Source organism: Arvicola amphibius, chromosome 6 (assembly GCF_903992535.2).
Source record: "Arvicola amphibius chromosome 6, mArvAmp1.2, whole genome shotgun sequence".
NCBI lineage: Eukaryota > Metazoa > Chordata > Mammalia > Rodentia > Cricetidae > Arvicola > Arvicola amphibius.
The window spans coordinates 29840497-29856065 of NC_052052.2; the positions used below are offsets into that span (position 1 = coordinate 29840497).

General features: G+C 42.6%; 1 protein-coding gene across 1 annotated transcript; it reads right to left on the reverse strand.

Annotated features, from left to right (window-relative positions):
• Nucleotides 1-4063: 4063 nt before the first annotated feature.
• On the reverse strand, nt 4064-9410 carry LOC121677222. Its single transcript, XM_042055293.1, has 3 exons — nt 9381-9410; nt 7972-8986; nt 4064-4228 (listed from the first exon to the last, which is right to left on the reverse strand). The coding sequence occupies exons 2-3, from the start codon at nt 8824-8826 to the stop codon at nt 4064-4066; spliced, it is 1020 nt and encodes a 339-aa protein (XP_041911227.1). The 5' UTR covers nt 8827-8986; nt 9381-9410.
• Nucleotides 9411-15569: the final 6159 nt, after the last annotated feature.

The window sequence follows — 15569 nt, forward strand, 5'->3', positions numbered from 1 at the left end:
CTTAATCCCTCCCAAAGAGTTCTGCTACCTGGGGACTGAGAGGTCCCTGCAGGTATCCAACAGAGAAGCAAACCCCCAGAAGAGATAAGAATGAAAACCCTGTGCAGACTGACTTCATCGACCTGGATCAGATGCAGGGAGTCTATTGCCAGGCAATTCCCTGTCAGCAGATCAAGACACAGTACAATCTGGGGAAAGGTTTCCAGGCAACAATCAGTCCAATCGGTCCACTCCCAGGTGCACAATGAAGAGTAAGTGTCGCTACACCATGAGGATGGGTTCTAGCTAAAAGGCCTGGAATCTAGTGTGGTCTCTAACCTATTTGGGTGAGGTCTGTCTCTTCAGATAGCAAAAATGTCACCAGAACATTAATAACCTCCATTCTCAACTTTCTGGATGGAATGCAGGTGTTGTTTGATTTTTATCTCCTCCACTGAGGAGACGCCCCTGCATGATTAACATTCTTGGTTAATTAGTGCTCCTCTGTGAGCACAAGGACCTTTGCGCTCCCAACATGGGGACCGAGCATTCAAGCATAAGAGCTTATGGGGCCCATTCGCATCGAAACCACCACAATTGCCAAACCCAAATGGCCAAGTCATTCTACTGTAGCTCCTCCATTTTTTCTCTCCTGGCGGTACAACGTGTCATTGGCTGCCCTTGGCATTCTTCAGTTTTCTAGCTCAGGGAAGTAAATAGAGCTGGGATTCAATGGCAGATCAGACTGATTCCAAATCATATTTTATATGTATATATATATTTATAAAAAGAAAACAAACTATAATTTTTCATTATACATACCAATTATCTACACCCCACCCCCTTCCAAATCACATTCTATAACTAATACTCCACTCTACTTCCCAATGTAGATAAAAAGTCTAAATGTGTGCTCTCTACAATGTACTGATCTGCCATATGTAGCAATGGAAGTTTTTAAGAATCTTGCTGGGTACCACTCTACTTTTTTTTTTTTTTAATAAGGCCTTATGTAGTTCAGGCTGCCCTTAAACTCATTGTCTTCCTGCCTTCAGCTCTGGCATGCTGGGATTGCAGTTGTGTACCACAGTCTGGGCTAAATTGAAATTTAATTAGGCTTGCCTGTCAACTTGACGACATTTGGAATTAAAGCCCCAGTAGCTGGGCACACCTGCAAGTGATTTGTTCTGGAATGGGTCATTTGAGGTTGGAAGACACACCCTAAATCTGGGCCACATTTGGTGGCAGCCTATATAAAAGATGTGGAAGAAGAGAGTGCTTGCTTGCTCTTTGCCTGCTTGCCCTCATTCATGCTGACAAGTTAATTTCCTCACTGGCATTAGAGCCTATTTCTTTGGGATTCCAGTGTATACCAAAGACCAGCTGAGACATCCAGCCTCATGGACTGAACAGCTACTAGATTCTTGGACTTTCCGAGGGAGAAAGCTATTGTTGGACAGGCTGTAAGCCGTTCTAATAAACCATCTTTCTCTATATATCTATATATGTATGTAATATAGATGTGCATATAATGTATATATCTAACTCCAAAACCAATATTTACATTATGATTCATAACAATAGAGAAATTAGTTATGCAGTAGCAATGATAATTTTATGGTTGGGGTCACCACGACATGATGTGTTAAAGGATTATAGCATTAGGAAGGTTGAGAACCACTGATCTAGAGAACCCTGACTAAAAGATGGTCTTGAACTCATGGCAATCCTTCCGCCCTAGCCTTTTGAACATTGAGATTACATGTACAGCCACCATAATTGACTCTGTCGGTATGTTTTTATTTGCATGCTTTTGCTTGGTAGTATTGATGATCAAATCTAGGACCTCATATACACGCTGAGCAAATGCTTTATCACTGATCTATAGACCTGGCCTGAAGTTCAATTTTCTGAACTTGTAGCAGGCGTTCTCCCGAATCATGACACAGAGACTTCTTATTGGTTATGAATGTTCGGCTTTGTCATATCCTTGTCCCACTAGCTCATAACTTAAATATACCTGTTTCTTTCCATCCACTTTTTTTTTTTTTTTTTTTTTTTTTTTGGTTTTTCGAGACAGGGTTTCCCTGTAGTTTCTAAAGCCTGTCCTGGAACTAGCTCTTGTAGACCAGGCTGGCCTCGAACTCAGAGATCCGCCTGCCTCTGCCTCCCAAGTGCTGGGATTAAAGGCGTGCGCCACCACCGCCTGGCTTCCATCCACTTTTTGCCTCGGGGTTTTTTAACCTTTCTTTTGTTCGGTATGTCCTACTCCATGTCTGGCTGGCTGGCAGCTGCCTGGCTGGCTAGCCACGGATGTCTGTCTCCCTCTCTTTCTCCCTCATTCTCTTCTTCCTTCTCTATTTATTCTCTGCCCTTCAGCCCTGCCTATCCCTCCTCTGCCTAGCTATTGGCTGTTTTATCTTTTTATTAGACTACTCAGGTGCCTTAGGCAAGCAAGGTGAGACAGAACATGTCTTTACATAATTAAACAAATGCAGCATAAACAAAAACAACACCCTTTATACAGTTAAAGTAATATTCCTCAACATGAGCTCTTTGCAAGCTCTCTGCTATTTACTGTCAGGAAGTGGACAGCTGGGGTCTGATCTCTTCGACTCCCACTTTTCTGAGAAGTGTCCCTCTATCTCTGACTCTCTGGAGTGGCACACTGCCTTCTCTTTTCACACAATATTGACTAATTAGTGGGTGGGCACTTTGCCAAAGCTAGCCCATGCAGGATCTCTACCTCCCAGGAATTGGAGGTTGGTCCTAAGAATCCAGTCACCTGTACAGTTTGTTGTTGTTGTTTTTGGTTCAAGTTCTAACTATAAGCCCATGATAACAACAACCACAAAAATAACTCAAAAAAAAAAAAAACTGTAGAAGGGACCTCTAGTACTGGAATTATAGGCATACATTACTACTCCAAGATCCTGGATGATGATGATGATGATGATGATGATGATGTTTACTCTGTTTTTTTTCGAGACAGGATTTCTCTGTGAAACAGTAAACAGTCCTGGCCGTCCTAGAACTTGCTTTGTAGATCAGGCATAGGCAGGAGGATGGAGAGGTTCAAGACCAGCCTGGACCACATAACAAACCCCAGCCTGCCTTGTATGCTAGGAGAGAGAGAGAGAGAGAGAGAGAGAGAGAGAGAGAGAGGAGAGGGAGGGAGGGAGGGAGGGAGGGAGGGAGGGAGGGAGGGAGGGAGGGAGGGAGGGAGGGGGGGAGGGAGAGAGGGAGGGAGGGAGGGAGGGAGGGAGGGGAGGGGAGGAGGAGGGAGAGAGAGGGAGAGAGAGAGGGAGAGTCAGGGGTTTGTCTCACCCTCTTTTTCAGATGCCTTCATGTTCTGGAGGCTCCGAGGCAGGAATGACTGTAGTCCAAGGCCTCTAGAAGAGAAATCCTCTCTACTACATTTTATTTCAAATCTTTGGGAAGGCTTTGCTTTTCTTAACCTTTGGGTCACGTGCTCATTCATCTGTTAAAGAATGGTGACCTGTTTTATCAAAATTTTCTTGAAGAAAAGATTATGTACTAAAGTTCCATGTATGGGGCACAGTACTGGATCTCAAGACAACAGAAGGGACAGCAAGAGATGAAACAGCAGGAGAGGGAGGGCACGCAAGAAAATGTTTGCACTGAAGAAACAGCCATTCTCCTGGCATGTGCCTACAGGGACCATAATTAAAAGTCTCTAAGCAGGTTGGAAGAGATAGTCCATCAGAGGCAGGAATGAAGAGTGGATTGGCCCAGCCTCTTCCTGCCTGGTTCATTTCCCATGGACCAGTTTGTCTCAAGGGTACCTGAGTCCCTTGTAGCAGGCAGCTTTCACTCGTTGGTCTTGCAGCTGCTCTGGAAGTCACATTCCATGTTCGGTGAGGTAATGTGCTACCAGGCTATAGAGGTTTCAGAAGGTATAGACTCTTATGTTTTTTCCAAGGTGACTTCAGGCAGCAAGCACTGGTAACTCTGCTCACTTTGTCAGCCATGCCTTCGGTGGATCAAGTAGCTAGTGGTTTGGAAACCAAATGATGCTGAGATTCTGAAGAAGCAGGGCACCAAGATGTAGGTCTCCATCCCTCTATCTGCCCAGGGTTATGACTTGGCCTGCCCCAACATTCACCTCATCTATGATTTGCTGGAGCACAGGACTGGACCTGACCCACAGACCCAAAGCGGCAAGCTCTCCACAACACAGGGCACAGTGGATGCCCAGAAAGAGTCCTAGTGGAGACCCAGCATTGAACTGTAATGAGGACCAGGAGCCTTGAACCAGACCAATGACTCTTTACAATGAACACTTATAAGTAGAGTTGTATGGACCAAGGACTATTTGGTGTGACTTGTTGGGTAGCATGGAAGCTTCCATGATGAGATTTTTAATTCCTCCCCACCCACACTTTTCAAAAATTTACCTCATTTTACTTTCTTTACTCTTCTTCCTTGAATTTTGTTTTATTTGGGGAAGGGGGGGTGCAGGGGTGGAGGGCAGAAGTGAAGGGATAGGGAATGAAAGTGATCAAGAAATATGATGTGAAAAACACATGGAATAAATGCATTTTGTTAATAAAATAGAATGTAGGTCTCAATCAATGATTGGTCAGATGAAGCCATGTGACTGCTCTTGTTTGGGAAAAGCCATAGGAGAATGAAGATGGACGCTTAAAAGAAATCCCACACTAGCTCAGAATTGAGTATAATAAAGGGTTATTTATTTAGGGGTAGATTCACAGATCACCTTCCTCTGCACGAATGGGGAATAGGAACCAAATCCAGCAGCCAGAAGAGAGAGAGGGAGTGTGCACTTTACCTCAGCATTTATAGTATAACACACAAAAGTGGGCTAATATCTTAAAGGCCATTGGCTGAAGAAGCTTGCATAGCACCTCCCCCTTTTGTTTATTTTTTTAAAGATTTATTTATTTATTAAGCATACAATGTACTGCTGGCAAGGAAGACACCAGGTCTCATTACAGATGGTTGTGAGCCACCATGTGGTTGCTGGGAATTGAACTTGGGACCTCTGGAAGAGCAGCCAGTGCTCTTACCCTCTGAGCCATCTCTCCAGCCCTCCCCCTTTTGTTTAAATAAGAGTTCCAAACCCAATACAAAACTATATACACTAGGAACAGATATCAAGTATAAAATTAGAATTACAACCAGCATAAACAATATTAAGCAAGGAACATATGCTAAATGTTATAATAAACATTCTATCCTAAGGAGTCTAAGTCTTGTATTGGAAATGGCTTGGCTAGATCATCAGAGGAAAGTATCTACGACTATCTAATTTTCAACCCAATTGAAGGCCCAAATATTACTTGAGTAGGCAGGAAGTGCAATCAAGCAGCTTTCAAAATGTGTAGTGGATGACAGAGACAACTGGCTACCTAAGCAGTCTCTACCAAAGTCTCATCCACAATGTTGAAGCAACCAACTTTGGATAAGGCCTCGAGTAGCTGACAGACCAGTTTTAGAGGCAGGAAAATTTTCAGAACCATCTTACTCTGTCTTGGCAAGGTTTGGCAGTCTTTTTTCTTGTATCCTGCTTGTCCAATCTGGACACCATGCACTTTGTCAGTGGTCAAGGCATGGGCAGTTCCTTGCCCAAAGACCAGTTGTGCCAAGAAAAAAATCCAAGCTCCCAGTGGAGTGTCTTCGGTGCCCAACATTCTCTTGGGAATAGATTGGTGCTGCCAGGAACAATTGTGTCTAAGTCAACATAACCCTAAGTTATTTAAATGCCATGTTCTACAGATCTTTTAAGTGGCTGAATATTACCTATCTATGCAGAATACAATCTCTACATATCTAATTAGTCTGACTATAACAAACATGACTATTGACCTATAATACTACCTATATAACTTAAAGACTAAGACTTGGCCTGGAGAGATGGCTCAGTGGTTAAGAGCACTGGCTGCTCTTCCAGAGGTCCAGAGTTCAATTCCCAGCAACCACATGGTGGCTCACAACCATCTGTAATGAGATCTGGCACCCTCCTCTGGCATGCAGGCATACATAGAGGTAGAATGTTATATATCTAATAAATAAATCTTAAAAAAACTAAGACTTTATATCAGAATATTAATGATCTTTAAACAACTGTACAGTAAACAAGGACAATGACCTCAAAATGCAAACAATGTATAAGTATCTTGATCAGAGGTAGAAATATATAATGCAATATGATGAATATATCCTAAGTTATATAAATATACAAAATGTCTTAAACAGAGGTAAAAACATGCATGAACACAATCTGACAAAATAACTTTGCATAGGTATGCAAATATTGTAAACAGGAATAATAGCATATTCAATATAATTTAAATTTGTATCAATATACAAAATTCTATACCAATGTAAATTGTCTATAAATAATAGCTTGCAAGTATTCACTCTATTACTCACTATACACTAATCTATCTATTATCCCATTCAATTTTACTTTTTTTTTTTTTTTTTTTTTGGAGATCACTGGGCCTACATAATTTCCACCCCAACCCTATGAGTAATAATCAACCCCTAAATGGTGTCCCTAACCCTGAGGACAAACTTTGTTGGGCGAGGGGACGCTGTCTTCTAGAACTGCTTCTAGCTGACATGAGAGTGATGTTCTTTCTATGGGATCCTGTAAAAGTAAAATGATGGTTAAGTTTCACAATTACTGTCTGGTATAATTGCAAATAGTCTCTGAGCAGTCGATAGGGTTTTTCTGAAGTTCTTATTTGGAGTTCTGGCCAAAACACTGTAAGAAGGTGTACCATTGCAGCAGCTGGTACCTAAACCCAGTCTCATAGCAGCGCTATCAGCATATCGTGACGTCATATTGACCATGTGGAGTGTGGAGTTGTTGCAGGGCCCCATCTTCTTCCTGGGAAGCTTCAAAGATTACTGCAGGAAAAGCTACTGTTCATTGTGGAAAAGTTAAACATTATTCATATGGACATATATTCAATGAAAGATATGATATAGATAAACTGGGCATGGAGAAACATAAAGTATTTCCTTACAATCTATCTTCTTTCTGTCACATACCAGATGACTCCTGACATGCAACAGAAACTCTGAATTTTTCTTTTAACAATATGCTTGGATTTAGAGGATAGCTCCAAAGCCAGATATATCTATATTAATGAAATTCTTTTTTTTTAACCCCTAGATGACCTGTCCTCATAAGCCATATTCCGTTTTGCTTGATGATCCTTTCTGGATAGTTATTTTTTCCTCTTAGGCATCCAAATATCCAGGATCTCTTGACTTTTTGAAGATCTGTTTTTTTCCTGTAAAGACAAGAACAAAACCCTGCCCCAACCTTTATGAGGTTTTCTTACCACCTGTATGGTTGTCACCACTATGGATGAGCTGTCATTTCTCTTTCTCAAGAGATTTTTCTTTTTCAAAACGAATCTTTATTAATTTTGATGGTATCCATAGCTTTTCTTCTGTGGAAACAAGAGCAAAACCCCTTCCCAACACAGCACACCTCCTGGTTTCCATTGTAAGGTCAACACATCCTTAAAATACACTAGCTGATTTAATTCAAAAGTTTTTTTTTTTCTATTATCCATTGTCTCCCTGCTGCTGTTGTTCCTTTCTCGTTAACATTAAGAAAATCCAAGTTTTCCGGGCGGTGGTGGTCTGTTAGTACTTCTGAAGGTTTGCTAGCTGCTTTGTGTTCTTGTACAGCTGAATGGCTGGGGTCCTTTGTCTATACCTTATATCCTTTCCAGAAAAATTAGTCTTTGGGACCGCAGGAATGTTAATATGGGCATTCCATTGCTGCAATAGGTCACGACCCCATAAATTCACTGCAATATTAGCCACAAATGGCCTCAGTCTTCCTCTCTGTCCTTCTGGCCCTATGCATTCAACCCATCTAGTGCTTTGTTTCACTTGAGAGAGGGTTCCAATTCCTAGAAATTGAACATTTGCCCTTTGAAGAGGCCAATTTGGATGCCAAGATTCTGGGGTAATGATACTCACATCTGCACCTGTGTCTATCATCCCCTCAATTACAATATCATTTATACACACTCTTAGATTTGGTCTTTGATCATTTATAGAAGTCTGCCAAAACATACGTTTCCTATTTCCTACTAGAGTTTTTGATTCATCCTCCATCTCTATTCCATCATCCAGAAGAGTATGATTTTTCACAGTAGGCACTGGATTTAATTTTCCTGGTGAGACATGTTTTTCACAGTGATCGGGAATGTGTACTGATGAGGCTAAATCCTGTCCTTGGACGTTCTGTCCCTGTTCATCAGTTTTGATAAATTCCTCAATCTTTTCTAATCGTTTTTCTACTGACTTTCGTAAAGTCTGAATCTCCTGTCCAGTTTTCTGTTCTAATGACCTCACTGAGGATTCCAAGGTATGAAGTTTGTCCAGTAAAGGTAACATCTTATCCGTGAACATAATTTTGATGCCATACATATTATCTTCCTGGAGAGATACCTTATCCATTAATCTATCATAAATTTTCAACACATTCCGATTATTAATTTCAGAAGCATGAATTCTTTCAGATAATGTCTCAATATCCTCTGGCATTGACTGAATTTTGTGTGTCAAGTTAATGGTATCTCTCTCCAAAGTGTTGATTTTTCCAACTAGCTGTTCATTACTAGTCTGTAAAGACTGTATCATTTCTAAAGATGTCTCATTCTTGGCTCTGTTATTAAACCATTTTCTTAATGAGATAATATGAAAAACAAGACTAATTCCTAGAATCAAATAGAGGGATGTATAAGGAAAATCACATAAGCCTTGCAGAATACCATACATGACATAAGCAAAATAATTATTGAACTCCTGGATAATTATGCTACTAGTCATTTTTGTAGTTTTTCAGATCTTACTTGTCATAAGGCAATTACAGTGAATTGGAGTAGGTGTAATATCGTTATCGGCCAGCAGGTGTCTCAGTTGCAGTCGAGTGGCCGAGAGATGCAAGCGGCGCTGGACAATCCCGGTTTGCTTTATGGCGTGTTAGATACTGAAAAATATGCTTTGTTTAACAAATTATGAGAAGCTATTAAAGACAATCAAAGCTATTCTGAGAATTGGTGGCCAGAAAAGCGGAAGCCCAAGGCTTTCCGTCAGTCGCTAGTTGCGAATGCACCACATGGATAGCAGACAGCGGTGTGTGGATCACGAGTAGGGGTGAGCAGCCACGCGCTATGTCTGAGTGCCAGCTGGAGCCAGGGCGGGAAGATTCCGCGCCCAATGAACCATGCAGCTGGTAAACCGGGCGCGCCGTGAGGGGGGGGGGTGTCTCAAAAAAAAAGGTGAACTGGTCCTCACAATGGGTCACCAGATGAAGATGGACACTAAAAAGAAATCCTACACTAGCTCAGATTTGAGGGTTATTTATTTAGGGGTAGACTCACAGATCGCAGTCCTCTGAACGAACGAGGAACAGGAACCAAATCCAGCAGCGGAAAGAAAGAGTGAGCTTTACCTCGGTGTTTATAGTATAAGAGACCACGCCCAAGTGGGTTGGTATCTTAAAGGTTATTGGCTGAAGGAGCTCCCGTAGCAGGAGAACAATTACAGAAGGAAGCTTCCCAGTCTGCCTCCCCTCAGGTCATTTACATTCTCAGAAAGCGGGAGACCAGACAACACAAGGAAAGAAACCCATCAAAACAAAACAAAACAAAAAACGCCTGTGGGAGGAAAGGGGGCGTGAACTGGGGAAGGCGAGGGAGCTGGGGTAGGTTGACTCTGAGTGAAGGACAGAGGGAAGGAAGATGTTTTGAGGGAACCGTGTAGATGGCAATGTGGTTGTTGAAAAAGGTTGGTGAGGGTACTGAGGAGTCCTTGAGTCAAAGTAATCCATCAGAAAAGCACTGCTTATTCTGAGAACAGCAGCCTGTGGGGAGGAAGGCCTCCGAGTAAGGGACAATGGATTTCAGGGCACTGTAGTTTCCTGTTGAAAATCACAATTCCCGCTGGGCTGTGGTGGAGGCAGAGGCAGGGGCAGGGGCAGGGGCAGGGGCAGAGGCAGGCAGATCTCTGTGAGTTCGAGGCCAGCCTGGTCTACAAGAGCTAGTTCCAGGACAGGCTCCAAAGCTACAGAGAAACCCTATCTCGAAAAACCAGAAAAAGAAAAAAAGAAATTTACAATTCCTGTCGCCAGAGATGTGAGAGTTACGTTCATGTGGCTTTATAACCTCAGAGACTGGGATTGACAGAGGTGCAGGATGACTCTACAACCTAAAAAGGGTGGACGTAGGGGCTTGAGTGTGTTAGCCATGTGAAGATGCTCATAGCAAGTTCTAGGTTAGCCTGGGCTACATGCGACCCTGTCCTTTTTTTTTTGTTTTGTTTTTTTTTTTTTTTTTGTTTTTTTTTTTTTTTTTTGTTTTTCGAGACAGGGTTTCTCTGTGGCTTTGGAGCCTGTCCTGGAACTAGCTCTGTAGACCAGGCTGGTCTTGAACTCACAGAGATCCGCCTGCCTCCGCCTCCTGAGTGCTGGGATTAAAGGCGTGCGCCACCATGGCCAGGCTATGCGACCCTGTCTTTAAAAAGAAAGAAAAAGCAAGCCGGTAGTGGTGCTGCGTGCACTCTGGAGACAGAGGAAGGTGGATTTCTGTGAGTTCAAGGCCAGCCTGGTCTGCAAGGACTAGTTCCAGGACAGGCTCCAATGCTACAGGGAAACCCTGTCTCGAAAAACCAAAAAAAAAGAAAGAAAGAAAGAAAGAAAGAAGGAAGGAAGGAAAGAAAGAAGGAAAGAGGAGAGAGAGGGGGGGAAGAAGGAAGGAAGGAAGGGGTTGTTATCAGTTTAAAGGGCAAAGGGATATCAGTTGTGTGTTGCAACAACAGGTGTCTGTTCCGCAGCTTACAATCTGCTTGTAATGAAATGCCACATGCCCAGGCTTAAACTTTACAGACTCATCCTTCATCTGGAGATTATCTACCATTGTTCCAGGTATGAAATATGAGAGTTGTACCAACACCCTGATTTATTTTCTGTCCCTTGTCCCCTCAATAGTCATCAATAGTCAATCCCTTTAATCCCACCGCAGTAATAGCCCCTTCTGCGTCCCCCTCTGCATCCATATGCTTTCCCTGTATTCTCAGTGCTATTAGTGGATTCGGATCCTCATCACATCTTGCCCCAACTGATCACGCTAGTCCATTGACTCTGGCTTCTGGATTGTCTTTAAACACAGTTTTGACTAGATTATATTCACCTTTAGAAAAGCTTATATTTGGAATGTTAAATGGTCTAGACACTGAAAAATAGTAAAATACTTATTCAAAACAATTAAACATGGGCTTGTCATATAATTCAGTAAGATCACTTGTAGATATACACCCCAAAAGAGATTAAAGGACTCCAGCACTCACTATAATACGTTTTGTGGTGGTTGTCTTGAAACAGGGTCTCAATCTGTAGCCCAAACTGGACTTGAAGTCGCAGAAATCCTCCAGTCTCAGCTTCCCCAGTGTGAGCTACCATACAGCGTGTACACTGGTATTCAAAGCAGTATTATTCATAACATCCCAACAGTGGAAATAAATAACTGGATGAACTAAAAAACAAAGTGTACTATATTCACACATTAAATAAAATGTTTAATATAAAAGAGAAACATGGTCACCAAGAGTGGTGGCACACACTTTTAATGCCAAGATTCTGGAAGTAGAGAGGATCTCTGTGAATGAGACCAGCCTGGTCTACATGTGAAGTTCCAGTCCAGTCAGAGTTACATGGTGAGAGTCTGAGAAGAATTAGAAGAAGGAGGAGGAGGAGGAGGGGAAGGGGGAGGGAAAGGGGAGGGGAAGGGAGGGGGAGGGGAGGGGAAGGGGAGGGGAGGGGGAGGAGGAGAAGGAGAAGAAGACAACCAGAGATGGTGACACAATCCTGTAATCCCAGGCAGAGGGACTGAGAGCTTGAAGTGAGCCTAAATCACAATCACATAGTGGGCTGGGAGACAAATCAGTGGATAAAACCCTGGCTAACACACTGTGCAAACATAGGGACCAGAGTTCAAACCCCAGTACCTTTATAGCTATGGAAGCATACCTCTAATTCCAACACTTGGAATGCAGAGAGGGAATCCCTGAAACAAGCTGGCTAGACTTAATAGTAGTTTTTCTTTTGAGACAGGATTTCTCTGTGTGGCTCTGGATGTCATGGAACTCACTCTGACTTCAGACTCACAGAAATCCATCTGCCTCTGCCTTCCGAGTGCTGGGATTAAAGGTGTGTTAAAGGCACGTGCCACCACTGCCGGGAGATTTACAAGTCTTATCAGTGAGCTCTGGGTCCAAGTGAGGGGCCCTAGATCAACGAACAATATGGAAAGTGAATGAAGACCTTGCCTAGTGTCAGTCTTAGGCCTCCACATGCATACACAGCCAAATACACACACACACGCACGCACGCACGCACGCACACGTTCAAACATATATTTCACATATAGACACACCAGAAAAACAGAAGAAGAAATCCCTACATCAAAACAAAACCAACCAACCAAATAATAGAATTTGTCAAAAACAAGGAAAAAAACCTCAAAATAACTTACAACAAAAACCCAACCAACAAAAATCCACGACTAAGTCTCCCTGGCAGGGAATTAAACCTCAGTTTGACTATAATATATCTTTACATGTGATTACTTCCCTCAGTGGAGCCCTCAGTTCCTATAATTTATAATTGCTTATAGCCAGCCAGATATACATGGTGGGCTGTCCAGCAATTCTTTTCATTTTTCAAGACCTAGTTCAGTCACAGCCTTGCTAGTCTTACGTGAGTTCCCTCCACTATTTCATATCAAGTGACTGTAATTTCTCTCTCTTTTTAAAACCCCAACAGCCCATCACTTTATCCCTCTGTTTTCCTCTCAGATCAAAGGCAGCGCACCATGAGAGGCAGCGGTTTTAGAGTCCATCTGGCCGTCTTCCAGACAGGCCTCTCTGGAGTGCTTAGAACCTTAAGGAAGTTTCCAGGGACCCAGAGTTGATCTTTAACTTTTTCAGACTCAAAAGCCTGGTGTTTACACTGATCAGAGAGTGGAACAGTCTCCATATTGGGTAACTTTGGTAGTCACACACTCACAGAAACTGTTATTTATATAAATCAGAATCTGATTTGTAAAGCAAAATACAAGGTATTTTTGTTTGTTTTGGTTTTGGTGGCACACACCTGTAGTTTTAGCTACTCGGGAGGCAGAGGTGGAGGATGGCCTTGAGCCCAGGCATTTGAAGACCGTCTTGCTAGGCCAGCATGCAATCACATCAGGAAAGCATGTATGATGACTGTTCTTGGTTGTCAACGTGACTACATCTGGAATTAACTAAAACCCAAGTGGCTCGGTGTAACATACCTGGAAAGGGTTTTTACTGATTGAATCTTTTGAGGTGGGAAGATCCACCTTAAATCTGGGCTACACTTTCTGGTGGCAGCCTATGTAAGGGAAGCTTTTGCTCTCTGCCTGATTGCCCTCTTGTTGGCCCTTTACTTGAAGCCTACCTATTTGGGATTCAGATATATACTGAAAACCAGCTGAGACAACCAGTTTTTTTTTTTTTTTTTTGAGATAGGGTTTCTCTGTAGCTGTTCTGGAACTAGCTCTTGTAGACCAGGCTGGCCTCAAACTCACAGAGTTCTGCCTGCCTCTGCCTCCCGAGTGCTGGGATTAAAGGTGTGCATCACCACCGCCTGGCTGACAACCATTTTTTTTTTTGTTTTTTCGAGACAGGGTTTCTCTGCAGCTTTAGAGCCTGTCCTGGAGCTAGCTCTTGTAGACCAGGCTAGTCTCGAACTCACAGAGATCTGCCTGCTTCTGCCTCCCAAGTGCTGGGATTAAAGGCGTGCACCACCACCGCCCGGCTCCACAGCAACTCTTATAAAGAAAACATTTAATTGTGGTGGTTTGCTTACAGTTTCAGAGGTTTAGTCCATTATCATAATGGCAGGGAGCATGGCTACATCCAGGCAAACATGGTGCTGGAGGAGTAGCTGAGAGTCCTACATCTTGTAGGCAACAGGATATTAACTTATTGGGCAATATCCTGAGCAAGGAAACCTCAAAGTCTGCCCCCACAGTGATACCTTTCTCTAACAAGGCCATATAAATTCCAATGAAGCCACACCTCCTAATAATGCCATTCCCTGTGAGATTATGGGGCTCAATTACATTCAAACCACCACAGTTACCTTCTGGGACTACTTTGGTTTGGGATACCACTGTTGATCAAGTCCTTTGGCTCAAAAAAAAATCTCTCCAAATGGTATAATCGGATCACTGGACAAAACCGATTAAGCCTCCGTTTCTTAAATTGTATTATTCACACTCGCCTTCCTTGAAAATCTTCCCACATGACTTGATCAGAGTTTGTTTTGTTTTATGATCATATCTGCAGATGAGCTCTTGGCTTACTCCCAGAGAGAGCTGTGGCAGCAATGAAAGGAATCACAGTGGCTTATAAGAAGGAAGATTTATTTCTTGTTCAAATGACGTTATATATCATATACATTAGCTGTGACTCTACTCATTTTCATTCTTGGAGAAGCAGGTTTATTTGTGATGTGCTTCAGGGGAAAACTAATAAGACAGGAGCATGTACACTTCATAAATTTCCGCTTGGAAGGGTTTCATGCCAGCACTTGGGAGGTAGAAGTAGGAAGGTCAGAAGTTCAAGATTATCTTTGACAATATTGCAAGTTGAAGGCTAATCTGTGTTACGTGAAGCCCTATCTCCCCTCACACTTCCAGTATTGGGCCAAAGGCCCTGTGCAGACTAGGTAAGAACTAGGCAAAAACTCTGCTACTTAGTTACATCTCCAACCTTCTGTTCATATTTCCTTGATCAAAACAAGGCTAAGTTGGTGTCATATGCCTGGTACTAGAGAGGTGGAGACGAAAGAGTTCTGGCCTCGTGTCAAACAAAACCAAGCTGGGCTTCATAGTTCAGGCACATAATCTAAGCACTTGGGAGGTAAAAACAGGATGATCAGCAGCTTAAGGTTATCCTCAACCAGACAGCAAGTTATATAGTAGCCTGGGATACTTGAGACCCTATCTAAAACCAAGCAAATAAAAACCAAGACAAAAATCCAGGCTGGGTAGATGGTTCCGTGGGTAAAGTACTTGCCTTGCGATCATGAAGACATGAGCTTGAATTCTCAGCACCCGTGTAAAAGCCAGATGTCATGGTGCACATCTGTAATCCAGCATAGGTGGAACAGAAATAGATCTTCTGTGCTTTCTAACCAGTCACTCTAGCTCAATTGATGGACCTCAGGACCAAGGAGAGAACCAAGGTGGAAAGCCATGGAGGAAGGCACACTCTGACTTCTGCATGCATGTGAGTATGCATGTTTACATGAACACGGATGTACATGTCACAAATATACAAATTAAAAATTTTTAAATTAAAAACAAACAACAAACACATCTAACAATCTAGCCATCCAAACTTCGAAACAAAGTCATACTTACTGATTAAGGTTTGAAGTGCAGTTCCCTAGGAACTTGCCACACTAGAAGGACTTTAGAAAGGGAGGCACAAAGACTGTGGATAACAACCCAATCCAGAGCAAGGACTCATATTCATTCTGTGTT

Excerpts from the sequence above, each read along its gene's own strand:
- LOC121677222 (XM_042055293.1), bottom strand. The coding sequence starts at position 8,826 with ATGACTAGTAGCATAATTATCCAGGAGTTCAATAATTATTTTGCTTAT. Across the intron at positions 4,229-7,971 it reads TGATAGACACAGGTGCAGAT|TTCAATGCTGGGTCTCCACT; the intron begins GTGAGTATCATT and ends TCCTCATTACAG.